At 55.1% G+C, this 17,194-nt stretch overlaps 1 protein-coding gene and 1 long non-coding RNA gene across 10 annotated transcripts in view; one reads left to right on the plus strand and one right to left on the minus strand.

The window, feature by feature from the left end:
• Nucleotides 1–16,031, minus strand: FHIP2B (FHF complex subunit HOOK interacting protein 2B). 4 transcript variants are annotated; one of them, XR_013363188.1, is made up of 18 exons: nt 15,926–16,031; nt 12,194–12,272; nt 9,524–9,696; nt 6,406–6,510; nt 6,190–6,312; nt 5,741–5,968; nt 5,439–5,635; nt 5,037–5,145; nt 4,729–4,805; nt 4,158–4,347; nt 3,535–3,680; nt 3,306–3,434; nt 3,047–3,137; nt 2,697–2,840; nt 2,196–2,336; nt 1,877–1,977; nt 1,208–1,647; nt 1–446 (listed from the first exon to the last, which is right to left on the minus strand). XR_013363188.1 is itself a non-coding variant. In XM_077868919.1 (17 exons), the coding sequence occupies exons 1-17, from the start codon at nt 15,968–15,970 to the stop codon at nt 1,509–1,511; spliced, it is 2,217 nt and encodes a 738-aa protein (XP_077725045.1). In that variant the 5' UTR covers nt 15,971–16,031; the 3' UTR covers nt 1–1,508. The 4 variants fall into 4 exon arrangements, 1 of the variants encoding a protein (XP_077725045.1); XR_013363187.1 differs by having other exon boundaries at nt 1–723; XR_013363186.1 differs by having other exon boundaries at nt 1–723; nt 859–1,647.
• Nucleotides 14,638–17,194, plus strand: part of LOC144296071 (uncharacterized) — a 9,483-nt gene continuing 6,926 nt past the window's right edge. For 2 of the 6 annotated variants that reach the window (XR_013363190.1, XR_013363191.1), the window contains exons 1-2: nt 15,499–15,635; nt 16,855–16,935. This is a non-coding gene — a long non-coding RNA (uncharacterized LOC144296071). The other 4 variants (XR_013363192.1, XR_013363194.1, XR_013363193.1 and 1 more) reach the window with 4 other exon arrangements.

Here is a 17,194-nt window from a genome sequence, read left to right on the forward strand (position 1 = left end):
TGTCCATGCAACCAAATCATTTATTGCTGTGTCGTCTGGGGGGACGCAGTGCAAATGCTGAAGGGGATGGAGGAGGAGAGGATCTGTGACTCCCGGACGCTCAAACGTTTTCTGACTTGCAGAGTGCAGACTCCGTTTGCCCCGTGAGCTCGGCTGTCCTGTCCCACGCCAACTCCCACGTGCGCGCACACGCATGCACGCACAGGCATGGTGTCCTTCAGAGCGGCAGTTAAGTCCTCCGCAGCTTGGAGGAATGCAGGAGAGGGAGAGGTCACTGAGTTCCTCCTCTTTCATGTCACCTCCTGGCAACCTGCGGCCGGCTTCTAGAAGCGGCACAGGCAGGAAAAGGAAGCGAAAGAGGCTCTGGCCTGCTCCTCCTTGCCCAGGAGCGAAGCCAGCAACTGCAGTCCTGCTGTGAGGTAATGCCTGGCGCCGCCTGTGTGTTCCTGCAGGTTGAGACAGATTCGGGCCGGGTGGGGTGGCAGCCCCAGCCGTGAAGGGCACGTAGGGAGAACAACACTACAACTGGTTGCCTGTGCCCCAGCACCTCCCCGCCAGGCCTTGGGGGCCTGGGGTCAGGTGGGCGTCCTGGCCTCGTCTGTCCTGAGCTCCCTGGCTCTCCTGGAAGAGTATTCCATCAAGGACACTGCGGCGGGGTGGAATGCTGAGGGCCAGGCCTGGCCTCCCCCGGTCTCTGAGCCCCTCTGCCCAGGTGTGTTGGACCTGCCGAGACGGGTTCAGAGGCGCCAGAGAGAAACCAGCTGGAGCCGGAGCCTGGCACCCAGCCCCTCCACTTCCCAAGCCCTCTCCCGCCCTGGCTGCAGTTGTACCAAGGCTCTCATTAGCAGCTGCCCCCACCTGGGCGCGGAGCAGGCTTTGGATATTTGCCACGAGGCGGTTGGGAATTTTGCAACAGTCTCTAGGAGGGCTGGGCAGGAACAGTGGGCTTCCCTGGCTATCCACTGTGCCTTTGCCACAGGTTAAGCCAAGAAGGCAAGAGAAAAAAATGTCAAGTGTCAGCAGTGTCTGTGGCACCTACTGTGTCAGAGACAGGGCTCCTGTACCCCCGTCTCTCTGGCCTGCAGTCCTGACCAGCCTCAGAACCATCACTCACTCCCCTCTGTGCCCCTGGGACTGACCATAAGTCTTGGCCCCGGAAATGGCCTGTAGACACAGAACACGCGAGGGTTTGGGCCTGGCTGCTCACCTGGCAATTACCCAGCTCCCCTGAGAAGGCCCCGAGGACACCATGCTGTCTGGGAGGCCATCTCTTTTGCTCCGTGGCTTCTGGTACCTTGGAGACCCACTCCCCGAACCCAGTCTCGTGTGGCTGACAGGCCCGGGTCTCCTGGAGTGAACCTGGAGTGGAAGCCCAGGCCTCCTCAGAGGCAGAAGCGCCTGGGATGTAGAGGAGATGGAGCCGAGCCCCCACCCTGGGAGGCAGGAGGTGGCGGCAGTGCCAGGTGGGAGGGAGCTCTCGGGCAGAGGTGTCCTGTCCTGCTCCTGGCTCAGACGTGCCCTTCTCGGGGAGGAGAAAGGTGCAGGTGAGGTCCATGTGGGGGGAACTTGACAAAAGCGATGGCAGCCAGCTCCTTGCAGAATTCCTCAAGAACCACCACACCCTGGAGGAGGGTCTGGTGGTCCAGCCTGAGGGAGACAGCATGGGAGTCATGGCTGGGAGGTGGTGGGAGTGTGCCCAGTATGACATCCCAGTGCCCAGGTGGCACGTTCCAGTGCCACACACCTCTGAGTGAAGACAGAGGTCAGCGATGGGCCACCATCACCCCTTGGCCTGTGCTCCTCCCACTACCCTGGAGCAGTCTGCCTTCCCACCCTAGGGTCCACTCTTGGGCACCCACTGCCCTGGGTTACTTACTGCTCCCCGGGAACCTGACCCATCAGCTGCTTGCGCACCAGGAGCAGTTTGCCTGGGAATTGGGGAACCCTCTGAATTCTCTGCATCAAGTCCCCTATCACCTAGAGCAGGAATAAGACAGGACTGAGGTGGGGGCCAGTGACACTCTTGCAGGGTCCCCTAGCTCTGCCGTGCCGCGGTCGGTGGGTGTGTGTGCCTGTGCTTTCCCCGGAGCTGTCCGGGGTGCCCACTCCTGCAGCCCTTGCCCCCATCCTCCTTCCTGTTCCCCTCCCTTCCTGCCACCCCACTGGCACACACCCTTGGGCTCCGACATCCTTACCCTGACAAGCACAGAGAACAGACTCCTGCAGCCAGGGGCCAGGTTGATGTAGGGATCCAGGAGGTACTCATGGATAAGGGGGTGGGGGAAGAGGGCAAGCCGGGACAGGACTGAGGTCACCTGCAGGTTCAGGCTGTATGGCTGTAGGGAACACGGTGGACAAGCCGAGGGTTGGCAGGGGGCGGTGAGCATTTTTTGCACTCCCCCAGCAAGGCGCCTGGCCAGTGTGAACGTGTGCGGGGGTGGGAGTCTCACGTGATGTGTGTGTGTGTCATGGATTCCCTGGGGCTGAGGGCCAGGACATGTTAGGGCGTGTGGGGCAGAGGCAAGACGGGGCTTCCCGCCTGGAGAAGGGGGAGGGGTGGGGGGGTCTGGAGCTGAAGCACCAAAGAGGACTCAACCCCCAGGGCTGGGCGGCTGTTCTGATGGGCTCCAGAAGCACCTGCCTGAGTTCTCCTGCCGGCCCTCACCCTGTAGCCAGGGCCCAGGCCTGTTGGCTACCTGTTCCAAAATCCGGGACATGCGGTCAAACAGCATTCGGAGGAAGTGACCCTCAAAGAAAGGCCGTTCGGGTTCATGGGGGTCCAGGGGTGTGGGACCCAGGGGCCAGCCCCAAGGGGCTACTCGGGAGCTGCATTCCTGGAACTGAAACAGTGGTGAGAGTTGAGGAGGGAGGCCCAGTGGCCAGGAGGCATCCGCAGACACAGGGAACCACGTGGGAGGGATGGACTCGATCTCTTGGCCGGAGTAGGGAGCACCCTGGGCAGATCACAGACGGAGGAGGTGGGGCTTATCAATGCCATGGCTCTGAGGGCTGAGGAGCAGGCATGGGCACAGGCCTCGACACTCACCAGTCCGTAGGCATCGTGGACGTACGTGTCATATCCGGTCTCCTCCAGGAAAGCCGAGGTCTTGGCTTCCTCAGGAACCAGGCAGAGGAAACTGAGAGACAAGACCTGGGTGTGGAGGGGCACCGCCTGGGCCACCCCGTTCCTCCTCGCTCCACTCCAGCCCTGAGGGCACACTCCCTCCTGGGCTGCGCCTCATCAGGGCTCTGGCCGAAGATGGAACAGACCTCAAGTGGCTTCGGGTTCCAGAGCGGCTCCCTACCTGTTGACGATCTCAGTCACGGCTGTTTTGCCATCTAAGTTGGTGAGGGGGGCCGGGGGGTGCTTTGCAGAGGGTTGAAAGCTGGAGTCGAGGAAGCCGTCTGTGAAGTAGGGGTCTTCCTCCAAATCTCTGTGGCCAGGGCCGGCAAGTGACACCAGGAATGAAGGAATGAGCGAGCACTGGGTACTGAGGGCCGCGCTGGGTCCCAGGGGCGCGGGGTTTCACTTACACGGTGTCCTCGTAGCTCTCGGGCTCGGGGGAGCCCCGGGCCACATAATGGCGGCCCTCCAGGTGGCCCAGCACCAGGCTGCGGATGATCCGCTCGTGCGGCTTCTGGAGCAGCTCCTCGAATAGCCGCAGTGTGGTGATGCTGATCTGGGTGAGAAAGGGTCAGCAGGAGTCCCTAGGAATGGCTCCCTCGGATAAGGCAAGACCAGGGGTAGCGAGTGGGTGCTGGTGTGGGAGCCGGGAGTCTGCCCCCCGCCCTGGTTCTGTCACCAATTTGATGTGTGCTAGCAAATGAGCCAACTGGCGCTTCTGTGTCTCGGTTCCCAGGTCTGAGAAATGAACGGAATAGCAGCCTCACCCAGCTCAGGGGAGCTGTGAGCCTCCAAAAAGCCAAATGAGTATGAGTAGGTTTGGAAGACAAAGTCACCCGGCGAATATCTGATCACAGATGATTACTATGTGACAAAAGCCGCCATGACTGTGTCATGCTTTTTGGGGGGTATGTGTTCCGATGCCTCGAGGGTAGTACCACCTGGTAAGCTAATGCAAGCGGGGAGAAGCCCTCAGGAAATCCCTTGGTTGGGGGCTGGTGGGAGCCAGAAGGACGAGGCCCCCCCACCTCACCTCATCAGAGAGGTGGTCGCAATGCCCGATGAGGTGAGCGCACAGAGTGCGGGGGCCGTCGTCGGGGGCTGCAGGCTGTGGCTCTGTGCCCAGGAGGAAAGCCACGGCCTCTCGCAGCAGCGCCGGGGAGCGGAGCTGACGCAGCATGGCCGTGAGCAAGGCGGTGGAGGTCAGGACGCTCTGCTCTGAACTACAGGGAGAGAGCACTGAGCCAGGCCTCCTTGGGGCTGAGAGCCAGGCAGGGGAGGGGAGACCAGAGAGGGAGCCAGGGGTGAATGAATGTGAGGATGACAGCACCCTTTCCTGGGTTCCTTATGTCTTGGTTGGTATTTCCCTGCTTGCTCCCTAGCCCTCTGGAGGCCCTGGAGTCCAAGAGCTGGAGGCCTTCGTCAGCCCATGTGGCTCTGAGCCACGTGTGTCAGGGGCCAGACTTGGCAAACACGAACCATGGAACCCACAGACCCACGTGACTATGGCCAAGGAGACCCCCGGCCTTAGGGACAGGAGGGAACTTGGTGGGGTGGGCCAGTGGATCCAGACCATGGCCGTGCCCAAGGGAACAGAGACTCACACATGCAGGAGGTGGGGCTGCAGAATCTCCACGAATAACTTCTCAGCCACAGCCTTTGCCAAGGCGTCTGCAACCACCTAGGTGCCAAAGAACATGTCTTATGCACGTTTTACCTCCATGACAGTTTTCCCCTGAGAAACAACTGTGTCCTTGCACAGCGTCTAACACAACAGGCAGGCTGGGGGCCCTGCCTAGCTCCCAAGAGACCCCTCGGTCCTCAAGGTGGACACGGTGAAGGGAGTGGGGTGAACTGTGGGGCACCCTCCCCCGCCCCCCAGAGAGCCCTGCTGGCGCCGGCTCCTGCTCACCATGTGTGCCTCCATGATGAGGTGGTCACAGTAATCAAACCAGCCCAAAAAGGCAGCCAAGGCCTCCTTGCCAGGGAAGGCAGCCTCATCAGATGGGGCGCTGGGCAGCCTGAGAGGGAGTAAGGGAGGGGCTGTGGGGCCTGCCTCAGGTATGTTCCAGAACCTGGGCCCCTTCTCCCTGCACCCTCTGTTGCGGGTCGGGGGTGAGGTGAGGGAGGTGAAGCAAAAGTGATGTTTCCCTGGAGGGAAAGCCCCAGAAGGATGGGTGGTGCCCTCAGGAAGAAGGTGGCCAGCAGGGGTCCCTACCCTCCTGGAAAACCAGAGGAGCGGCTACCAGAGGGCAGGGAGGGCTTCCATCCCCTGCAGCTGTAGCCCGGCTCCCGGCCAAGCCCAAGCGCCTACCTCCAGCTGATACCCTCTAAAGCGGCAATGTCTGCTGGGTCCAGGAAGGTGGGCAGGGCCTGGTACAGCTGGCAGAGATGCTCGGCGACAGCAGGGCAGCAAGGGCTGCTCTGCACCAGGTAGGTGGCAGCTGCCTGCGAAGCCACACTTACCAGGAGCAGCAGGTTTTCCTGGGCCTTCAGAGCCACCCGACCTTTCTGGGGAGAAAAGGGGACCGCTTCAGGGACATACATCTAACTTCCAGTCCCCTCCCAGCCACCTGCCCTCCTCACCCCTGCCCGCTCTGTCTCGGCAGCCAGCACCTTGCTCTTGCACAAGCCCATCAGGGACGTGATGAGGTTGCTGTCTGCAGCCCCTCCACCCGGCTCCTCCATCTCGGCAGGCGGCTGGGGGCTCAAGGCCTGGGCCCCACCGGAACTCCTGTCAGGAGCCTTGCTGTGCGGGTTGTCCTTGTCTGGGATGTTGGCTGCCTCTCTAGGCAGGGTGCTGGGTTCTCTGGATGACTTCTTCCTACTGACCATCTTTTTACCCTGCAAAGAAGGTCGGGTGAAGCCAGGTCGTGGTACAGAGCATTCCCCACGGTGCCCCCTTGGGAAGGCAGGATGTGCTGGCTGTCCGGGCCTCAGCGTGGAGCTATAGGGGAAGCTGAGGCATGTGAATACCTGCTCCACCCTCTGCTTCCTCAGAAGGGCCCTAGGGGCTGGCCCTGGGGGTCTGGGCCCTCCCACTTCTTTTCCTCCGAGATGCTCACTTCCAGGATATAGGTGAGCAGAGCTGGGTCCTGTTGGATCTTTGAGCAGAGGACGGTGGTGAACTGTACCTCCTCCTTTTCTGTCTGGGATCCGGGGACTGTCCCACCAAGTCGGAGAAGCTTCTAGAAGGGAAGCAAATTAGAAAGAAGAATGAGGTAGCAGGGAAGAGAGGGGGCTTGACCCTCAGACACCCCTTGGTTGTCTGGGTCCCTTACCTGCACGGGCCTGTGGACGTTGAGATAATGCAGGAGGGGATGCTGCACCTGGGCCAGAAGCTTGCTGAAGAACTGGAATACCTGCTGTCGCATGCCCGGGGGGTACTGCGGGGTCAAGGAGCAGGGTGCCCATCAGGTGAAGCCATGCCTGCTGCCAGGAATGCTCCTCCCCCACAGCCCACAGCACCATCCTCTCTTCTGTCACCACGAGTCACTTCCCCCACTACAGGCACACCTTGCTTCCAGACCACCTCAATAAAGCAAATACTGCGATAAGTGGATATCCAATAAAGCAAGTCAAATTAAGATTTTGGCTTCCCAGTGAAGACAAAAGCTATGATTTTTACACTATGCTGTAGCCTATTAATTGTGCAATTGCTTTAGTTCTAAAAAGCAACGTATGTAACCTTAATTTAAGATTAATTTCTTGGGATGCCTGAGTGGCCTCAGTGGTTGAGCATCTGTTTTTGGCTCAGGTCGTGGTCCTGGGGTCCTGGGATTGAGTCTTGAATTGGGCTCTTTGCAGGGAGCCCACTTCTCCCTCTACCTATGTCTCTCTCTCTCTGTGTGTCTCTCATGCATAAATGAATAAAATCTTTTTTAAAAATTAAAAACATAAAAATAATTTCTAAAAGACGCTATCACCTGAGCTTTCAGTGAATTGTAACCTTTTTGCTGGCAGAGGTGCTTGCCTCGATGTTGGTGACTGCTGACTAATCAGGGTGGTGGCTGCTGAAGGTGGGAATGGCTGTGGGGATTTCTTAAAATAAGACACCAATGAAGCTGGCCACATGGATGGACTCTTGCTTTCATGAATAATTTCTCAGTAGCAGGAGATGCTTTTTGATACATTTTACTCACAGTAGATCTTCTTTCAAATCTAGCATCTGTCCTCTCCAACCTACCCCTGCTCTATCGACTAAGTTTACGCAATGCTCTAAATCTTTTGTTGTCATCTCAACAATCTTCCCAGAGTCTTCCCAGGAGTAGATTCCATCTCAAGAAACCACTTTCTTTACTCATCCACAAGCAGCAACTCCTCATCTGATCATGAGATGGCAGCCATTCGGTTCCATCTTCAGGCTCTACCTCCAGTTCTACTCCTCTTGCTCTTTCCCCCACACTTCCTCCTCTGAAGTCTTGAACCCATCAAAGTCATCCATGCAGGTTGTAATCACATTCTTCCAAACTCCTGTTCATGTTGATATTTTGACTTCTTCCCATGAATCACAAATATTCTTAATGGCACCCGCGTAGAATGGTGAATCCTTGCCAGAAGGTTTTCAATTGACTTTGCTCAAATCCCTCAGAAGAATCACTATATATGGCAGCAACAGCCTTACAGAATGTATTTCTTAAATAATGAGACTTGAAAGTCAAATGACTCCTTGATCCCTGGGCTGCAGAATGGATGCTATGTGAGCAGAAAACAACATTTATCTCAGTATACGTCTCCATCAGAGTTCACGTGTGACCAGGTGCATTGTTAATAAGCAGTCGTATTTTGAAAAGAATATTTTTTTCTGAGCGGTACTTCTCAACAATGGACTTAATATTCAATAAACCATGTTGTGATCTGAAGCGCCATCATCCAGGGTTTGTTGCTCCGTTCACAGAGCACGGGGCAGAGTGGACTTAGCATAATTCTTCAGGACCCTGGGATTTTCAGAACGGTCAATGAGCCCTGGCTTCAACGTCAAGGCACCCGCAGCATTAGCCCCTAAAGAGGGGTTCAGGCTGTTCTTTGAGGCTTTGAAGCCAGGCACTGACTTCTCCTCTCTCTAGCTATGAAAGTCCTAGCTGGCATCTTCTCCCGATAGAAGCCATTTTCTCTACATTGGAAATGTGTTGTTCAGTGTAGCCTCCTTCATCACTTATCCTGGCTGGATCTCCTGGAGAACGTGCTGCAGTGTCTACACCAGCACTGGCTGCTTCACCTTGCACTGGGTTGTGGTAGAGACGGCTTCTGGCCTTAAACCTCGTGAACCCACCTCTGGCAGCTTCCACCTATTCTCCTGCAGCTTCCTCACTGCTCTCAGCCTTCACAGAACTGAGGAGAGTCAGGGCCTTGCTCAGGATAGGCTTTGGCTTAACAGAATGTCCCGGCTGGTTTCATCTATGTAGACCACTCAGACTTTCTCCACATCAGCAATAAGGCTGTTTGGCTTTCTTATCATTCATGTGTTCACTGGAAGGCACTTTTAATTTCCTTCAACAACTTTTCCTTTGTATTCACAACCTGGCTAACTGGTTGGTGCAAGAGGCCCGCTTTTGGCCTGTCTCGGCTTTCAATGTGCCTTCCTCACTAAGCTTAATCACTTTAGCTTTTGATTTAAAGTGAGAGACATGTGACTCTTCCTTTCACTTAAACACTTAGAGGCCACTGTAGGGTTATTAGTTGGCTGAATTTCAATATTATGGTGTCTCCGGGATTAGAGAGGCCCGAGAAGAGAGAGGAAGATGGGGAATGGCTGGTCAGTGGAGCAGTCTTACATGGGCACTATTTGTAGTACCCTCAATGACGACAACAACAACATCAAAGATCTTTGATCACAGATCACCATAATGAATATAATAACGAAGTCTGAAATATTACCAAGAATTACCAAAACGTAACACTCAGCGGTTGAGCATCTGCCTTTGGCTCAGGGTATGATCCCAGAGTCCCGGAATTGAGTCCCACATTGGGCTCCCTGCATGGAGCCTGTTTCTCCCTCTCCCTATGTCTCTGCCTCTCTCTCTGTGTGTCTCTCACGAATAAATAAATAAAATCTTAAAAAAAAAAAAAAAGAAACTGGCTTTCCCACACTGCCGATTCCCCTTCCCGCTTTTCTGTTCTCCATAACCCTGTCATCGTTGAATATACTACGTGTGGGCCGCCCAATTACCCACCTCTCTCTGACTAGAAGTTTTGTCTGTTTTCATTACCACTGCATCCCCAGCATTCAGGATCCTGCCTGGCACATGCCTGGTTCTTAGCACACCTTCTCCAAATGAACCCTGACTAAACAATGGGCGCAAATCCATGACATGACGGAAACACAGGTGGACGAGCCTAGAAGTCAGAGGGCTCCAGTTTGGGTGGAAGGTTCCAGGGGCACCCCAGGGTCCTGCCCACCTCGGCCTTGCCCAGTGTGCATAGGGTCTCCAGGATTTTGTGTTGCAGCAAGTATTCTAGACAGGGCCCAGCCTCGCCAGCTCCTGTCTGCTGCCTCTCCTCGTACACCAGGATGTCCAGCATCTGCTTCAGCCGCCAGGGAATATCCGTTTTCTTGGCAGGGGTGTTTTCATCTAACAGAGATTCAGGAAACGAGGGTGAGTGGGGTGAAGAGTGGCACTTTGGCTTGATGAGGTCAAGCCCATGGGGTCTCAGGGGTGGAGGGAGACTGAGGGTATCCCTGGAGAAAGGCCAAGTCACCGGTTTGCTTTGAACAAAGACTAGGGGAAGTGGAAATTTACAGTTGGTGCCTCTAAACCTAAAAAGACAAAAGATGGGGCACCTGGGTGGCTCAGTGGTTGAAAGTCTGCCTTTGGCTCAGGACATGATCCTGGGGTCCTGGGATCTAGTCTCACATCAGGCTCCCTGCATGGAGCCTGTGTCTCCCTCTATGTTTCTGACTCTCTCTGTGTCTCTCATGAATAAATAAATAAAATCTTAAAAAAAAAATACAAAATACCTTTGGGATGAGACCCATGATACAGCCCTCTGACTGGGAACGTGTACATACTCTAGCACTTTATCAGAGGGAAGTGGCATCATTTTTTCTCCTAACCCTGGGGCATATAGGAGGGTACACTGCCCAGGCTTCAGGCCAGCTCTGGGCCTGAGTGAGAAGCCGTGGGCTCAAGGTTCTCTGTCATCGAATTTAGAAGCTGTCTTGGAGGAGCTTCCTGAGAGGTAAACCTCCTGTCCTTTTTACACTTACAAGAGGCAGAAAGGAGAAACAACTTTTTTTTTTACAAAGGAGAAAAAAATCCGTGCATGACCACGGGTTTGGAGGCAAACTTGTTCCATCATGCAAAGGTCTTGATGGAGAAGCTGGAGCTTTCTTAATGAGAGTCTCAGGTAGAGAGTATTTGTGTAAAGCAAGTTTTGGTGCTTTGGGACCAGCCTTGGAGCACCCCCTAGCTTTTCTTGAAAGCACTGGCTTTTCAGCAACAGAGCTCACCTCACTCACCCCCATACCTATGGTCTAGGGACTGTTCTGGAAATTAATGGATTGGGTTCAGGTGAAGCCCCAGGTGGACCTGAGTCAGTTCTGGATCTTTTCCTACATCCTGGTAGATTGGGGCTGTCAAGATATCAGTCTAAAAGGTACAGACTTCCAGTCAAAAAATAAATAAGTCCTGGGGCGCCTGGGTGGCTCAGTCAGTTGGGTGTCTGATTCTTGATTTCAGCTCAGGATTGTAAAAGTGAGCCCTGTGTCAGGTTCTGCGCTGGGCATGGAGCCTGCTTAATATTCTCTCCCTCCATTTCTCTCTGTCCCCCTCCCTCTTTAAAAAACAAAAAACAAAAATAATAAATAAATAAATAAATAAGTCCTGAGAATGTTATACAGCCTGTTGACTATAGTTAATGTATTGCATATTTAAAAATTGCTAAGAGTAGATCTTAAAACTTGTCATGACGAGAAAAAAAAATTGGTAACTAGTTAGGGTGATGGATATTAACTAGACTCACTGTGGTGATCACTTCACAATGTATCTATATATCGAATCAATATATTGTACACCCAATTTATATGATATAATGTCACATCAATTATATCTCAAAAAAGAAAAAAAGACTTCAGTTTAAAGCAGTTGTTCTCAACTGGGGTGATTTTGCCCCCAGGAACATTCGGCAATGTTTGGAGAAACATTTATGGCTATTGAAATGGGGAGGGGTTGCTACTGGCATCTATCTAGTCGGTAGAAGCCATAGCTGCTGCTAAACATACTACAATGCACCCCCAGAAGCCCTGCGCTACAAATAGTGATCAAGCCCAAATGTCAACTGTTCCAAGATGGAGAAACCTGGTCTAAAAGGACCGTCGGGGGGGGGGGGGGGTGTTTCTCAGAAGGCGGGGGTGTTCCTCAGAGTGTCCAAAGACTGTTTTTTAATTTCTTGGGCTAGCTCAGGCTGGAAATACAGTCTTCAGGTAAGGGGTAGACTGGAATCAAACCACAATCTGAACCAGGAGGTAGAAAGCCAGGGATGCAGGACAGGTTACCTGGCAACCAGCATGTATCCACCAATACCAACATACTGACTACAAAGCAGCCAATCAGATTCCACCCCCTCAATGAGTGATCCTGATGGGCCCAGATTACCCAAAGCTGGCTCCCTGGGGTGTCAGCTGGGGAGAAGGACCCAGGCACGGTATATGCCTTGGCTTCTGCTACGGATTCTGCTACCATAAATTTCTATAAGGGACATGCCCTCTAAGTTAGCTCAGGGAAAAGAGGAATTTATTCCATTTCTTTTCTTTTAATCAGTAAGCCCTGAGCATACGCACTTGGGGACTGCCGGCCTGGACAGTCTGCCTCGCTGGGAGCTAGGGGCGAGTGGAGCTCAGCCTCTGCCTTGCAGTCAGCTCAGGGATGTGCACAATTTCACAGTTCCTGCTCCCACCTCACACGGCTCCTCTCATGAAAGATCAGGGTGGGGCCAGCCCCCATTCTCGACTCCTGTGCGGCTGGCAGTTGTCATCTTTTCCCTGCATCTCTGACTGGCATGGTGACCCTGCCCACACCTTCCTCCCCACTGCATGCAAGGCTCCCCCAGCTAGGGAAAACGAGGCCCCACCTGTGCTTTCAATGTAGTAGTGCGTGATGCACTTCCAATGCTCCACGAAGGCCTCTAGCAGGTCAATGCTGGGCTCCCGCTGTGGAGAGAGCAGAGACACAGCCTAAGTGGTCGTCACAGTGATTACGGGCTCTGTTGCCACTGCCATTTGGAGCAGATGTTCCACCATCTACGAAGCATTGGGTCGGTACTAGGCCCTGGAGGAGGCCCTGTGATCCAGATTCTCAAAGGGAACAGTAACACATTTTCTCCAGGACAATCACTTGGCACCTCTCCCAGCCCCCTTCTCCCCTGGAAATCCCGTACTCCTGCTACATGTCATGATTCCATAGGGCCTGTCCTGGAAGAACTAGGAATATTGGTGGGGGGAAAAGACACAGAAATAGATCCTCTCAAGATAGTTATGCTACAATAAAGGGACACAGAGAGAAAACAGGAGAGTACCCCCCAGAACAACAAAATCAAAATGATATGGATGGAAAGCATGGCAATGATAAAGCCTTCAGTTCCTTCTCAATCCGAGAGTCTGCAAAAATCTGTGTTTGAGGCCATCGAAAAGCTTCGTTCAGCCAGGTGTGTAGTGTTAGCATAATACTCATAAAGCATCTTACTTATACCACGCTTGCATCTTTTTTCCAAGGCTGCAGGCTGCCAGAGGAGCTGGGGATACACAGCCTGCAGCCCCAGGGAATTCTGTTTTTGCTAGGAGCAAGCCCCAGACCTGCCCCTTTTCCAGAAGTTATCTCTTCATCTCCACCCCCAACAACTGCTTTCTCCAAAAACTCCAAGAAAGAGCATTTGTTCTCTTTCCTTGCAGAGTAAACATACACAGGAGAAAATGCATCATCAAATAGTCACCACAGGTGCTCATTTCCTCCTCTCTGTCTTTGTTCAGGCTGCTCTGCCCAGGAGGCCCTATGTCCCCCTACATTTGCCTAGATCCGAATGCTCACCAGTGAGGCCCAGCTAAGGGCCACCAGCTCCACAAAGGCCTCACCAGATTTCCTGGACACCTCTCTCTCTAACCTCACACTTCACTGCATCACAGAACTGAGCGTCTACTGACTGATTCAGGAACTATCTTCTGAGTGCCTACTGTGTACAAGACACCACGCTAGATGCTATATGCAATACAAGGCTGCTGAACACCCAGTGCTGGGGAGAACAATATAAAAACCGCCCCGAATAACTCAGCTATAGGAAGAGGTGTGAGAACACAGGAGAGGTGGAAACTGGCCCCTGGGAAGAGAGGGCTGGAACAGAGTAGGCTTTACTGCAGTTACCCTGGAAATAAACCATGAAGAATGGGGCCCGAATTCAATCATTAGAGATGAAGGAAGTTCCTTCCTGCAGAAGGAACTCTGCAAAGCATGTCTGGGACAAGGATGGATTGAGTGTGTGGGCTCCTGAACATCAAGTCACCAAGTCAGGACTGTTTTTTGCAGGCGGGGGTGGGAGGGGGTGCAGCTCAAGGACATCTAGCAGTGTTTCAGGCAGAGTCCTCCGAGTCCTCTGACAGTTGCATGTAGGAGATGATGTCAAGAACAGTTAGAAGGCCATTACGACAGGAGAAAGAAGCAATACCACTGAATCAGAGGCCCTGAAACTCTTGCCCCAACCCTCAGCTGCCCAGGCAAGCTTGTCTTCTTTCATAGTTAGTGGTGCGGGGCAGCACCCTTACAGGATCAACACCAAACACACCATCCACATGGAGCCCCTGCCTCTCACCAGGTCCTGGGTGATACTATTATTGTGGGATTAGAGTCACCTCTTCTACTAGACTGTGAGCTCCCTGAGGGCTCAGATTCTGTGTTTTCTAGTTCTGCCTGCCCCTAAAGGGCGCTGTCAATAGTGACTACTCATTCATATTTACTAAGTATCTCAGCAAACTCCCTTAGACATCCTTTCCATAGTTCCTTGTCTCAGGAAAGCTCTCTGACCCTTGACAGGCACTATAATCATCTTCCAGTTCTGTGATGGGCCTTAGGATTCATTTGTAGTCTCCTAAACCCTTGAGCTGGGCTTACAGTGAAAAGGAACAATCCAGTAAGAGTAAGAGACCGGGGTGCACCAATGATCAGCAAACTGTAACAGACTGTAACAAAGTAGACTGTTAGAAGGAAGCAAGGGGAACATCTTCACCTGAATCCACTATTAGCTATTATAACTCCAGAGAAATTGTAGCAGATGATTTATTTTTAAAGAGAAATTATTAATCTTCACAACCTCTGTTAATAATAATAAAGAATATTTTTTTAAAAAACCAGAACAATTGCTGTTCTTATTTTGTCAGAAGAGGGCAGGAAGGAGCACTCTTCCTCTTTGACAAGGAGTCAAGCAACTTGCTGGGGGCAGGGAAAGACCTATGCCCTTGATGTGGGTGGGGGTGGAGGGGAGAAGAGGGGTTCCCCTCTCTCCTGACAGTTACGGGGGCGGGGGGCAGCCAAGCTTCTGTGGTATTGTCTATATATCCTATACTCAGGAGCCAAAAGTATCTCCCTTGACCACCAATCTCTCCTCCAGGTACGGATGCTGAAGTGCCTGCATTGGAAGCAACAGAAATTCACTTCTGGGGACTAAGACTCTCTGGCCGGACTACCCGCCCGGTGTAGGGAGTTTTCCCTGAGAAGCATGTAGCAGTTGGCCGTATCACTTTCTAAGATGACAGCTGTTTTGATTGGAAACAAGGAGGAGGGGAAGGCGAAATGATTCTGGAACCCCTCCCCAGGTGGGCTGCCCTGGAAGCACCTGGATGCCAGGAATGCAGCGCTGGGGACAGGTGGGCGGAGCTTTTTCACTTTCTTCACAAGTTTAAGGCTGAGACTGTTCTCATTTATAATAAGCTCGGTTTTGGCTCTGGAGCCAATCTGACACGATACACTAGATCGATCCATTAGAGGAGGACTTCTACGTGGAGACAAAAGAACTGTTAACTTTACAGACAGGCTCTTGGCAGGGTTACTTGCAACAGAGGCGTTGGGCCTAGTCTATCGGAACTGCATGCACTTTTATCTCCCTGAATGAAGCGAACCCGCCTCTGACCAGCCTTCAACCCGGAGAGAAAGCCGCAAACACGCCGAGTCTCGGCCCCGGGGCCGCCCCGGAGTCCCCCCGCTGCCGGCCTCTCCTGACTCAAGGTCAGTGTGGACCCACCCCGCGGTGAACAGCCCCGCTTCCCGGGACGTGGCCGTGGCCCGGCCGGGCGCACCCGCGGGACTAAGGTCCTGGGGTCGTCTGCGGGCTCAGCAGGAGGCGGAAGGGCACCTCTTTTTCCAAGCCAGGTGACCAGGGAGGGAGGAGCGTGGGGGGAGGAGGAGGAAGGCACCTTGGGGAGGAAAGTGCCGCTGACGAGGGAGCCCTCCGGCACAGAGGAGTTTGGGAACTGGGAGCAAACTGGGAACGCGGGGCAGGAAAATAAACCGGAAGCCGTTTGGGGAAAAGGGTTAGTTAGGGGCTGGGCATGCTCTGGAGAGGCCGGGACTAGGGCGACGGGGAGGGAGGCCACGCGGAGGCGCAGGGAGGACTCGGCGCGGGCCGCGACCCGGGGCAGGGGAGGCCCAGGAAGGGCGCCGCGGCCTGGGGGGGAGGGGAGGGGAGGGGGGAGGGGAGGGGGGTCCCTCCCCGAGCGGGCCCGCGCCCTCCGCCCTCCGCCCGCCGCCCGCCGGCTCCTCCCCCGGCCCCGCGCCCGCCCTTCCGGCCGAGGCCCCGCGCGCCCCGCTTCCCGGGCCTCACCGCCCCCACGGCCTCCTGCAGCAGCGCCCCGAGCCGGCTCAGCATGTCGGCGGCCCGGCCCTGCTCGGCTCCCGGGCGGCGGCGGCGGCGGCGGAGCTCGCGGGCGGAGGGCGGCCCCGGAGGCGCGGCGAGGGGGCGGGGCCCTGGCTGACCCGCCCCGCCCCGGCCCGGCCCGGCCCGCTGGGGGCCCCGCAGCACCCACCCCCCGGCCCTCCGGCCCGGCCTGCTGGGGGCCCGCAGAAGTACCCCCCTGACCCCCCGCCCGCTGGGGGCCCCGCAGCAGCACCCCTGCAGCACCCACCCCCGGCCCCCCCCCGCCCGGCCCGCTGGGGGCCCCGCAGCACCACCCCCCGCAGCAGCCCCCCACCGCCCCCGTCCCCGCCACCTGCCCGGCCCGCTGGGGGCCCTGCAGCACCCCCCCACCCGCAGCACCCTTGCCCGGCCCCCGCGCGCTGTCGGGAAGGAGACCGGGGAGAGCGAGGGGGCCCTTGGAGCCCGAAGCCTCAGCGGAGGAGGGAGGGGCGCCGCGGAGGAGCAGGTGCAAGTTCCGCAGGGGCAGGTCGGAGGAGCCAGGGGCTGCGAGAAGGGTGAGGGGGCCCGGGAGTTTCTTCCCTGAGGAAGGGGCAGTTGTGTGGGTCCCGTAAGTCTCTGGATGCCCCAACCCACCCCCCGCCCCCCACGACCAGGAGAGTAGCCCCAGGCTGCACGTGGCTGTGGAGCACTGAAACAAACGTGCAGGTCCTTACTGCGAGGTGCTGAGGGTAAAGTACACGCCGGGTTCTGAAGACTGGCACAGAAAAGAAAATGCAGACTAGTTCATTCGTGATATTGTGTGTTGATGACTTGTTGACACTGTAGTGCATTAGGTCCACTGGGTTAAATGAAGCATATTACTAACATTAATTTCACTTGTTGCTTGTTCCTTCTAGTGGATAGGGCACTGGTCCAGCGGTCCTGCGGGGGAAGGAACGGCCGGGTTGTCCTGGCAGCATCAAGGAAAGAAACACAAGGTGGGTGACCCATGTGGAGAGGGCCCCTGCCCGGGAAGGTTGGACCCAAGAAGTAGGCAGGCAGGACTTGTATAAAAGAGTAGGGGTTCCTGGAATGTCTGAGCTACAACTCCACGGATTTAAAGCCCATTTCCCCTACCACCTCCACCACCACCCTTCACAATGGAAAGATCTTCTGAGGAGAGGGCTGGTGATCTGTTCCAAATATATTTCTGCTCAACACATGTTGAGGGGGGTGAGGGATCAAGGGTTGCACTAG

This window comes from Canis aureus, chromosome 24 (assembly GCF_053574225.1).
Source record: "Canis aureus isolate CA01 chromosome 24, VMU_Caureus_v.1.0, whole genome shotgun sequence".
Taxonomy (NCBI): Eukaryota; Metazoa; Chordata; class Mammalia; order Carnivora; family Canidae; genus Canis; species Canis aureus.

Bases quoted from the DNA above. Each gene is read 5' to 3' on its own strand.
- FHIP2B (XM_077868919.1), bottom strand. From the start codon at position 15,970: ATGCTGAGCCGGCTCGGGGCGCTGCTGCAGGAGGCCGTGGGGGCG. The intron at 4,348-4,728 runs GTGAGTCTCTGT...CTCTCCCTGTAG, and splicing joins CAGCCCCACCTCCTGCATGT to TTCAGAGCAGAGCGTCCTGA. The intron at 2,337-2,696 runs GTAGCCAACAGG...TGTTCCCTACAG, and splicing joins TGTCCCGGATTTTGGAACAG to CCATACAGCCTGAACCTGCA.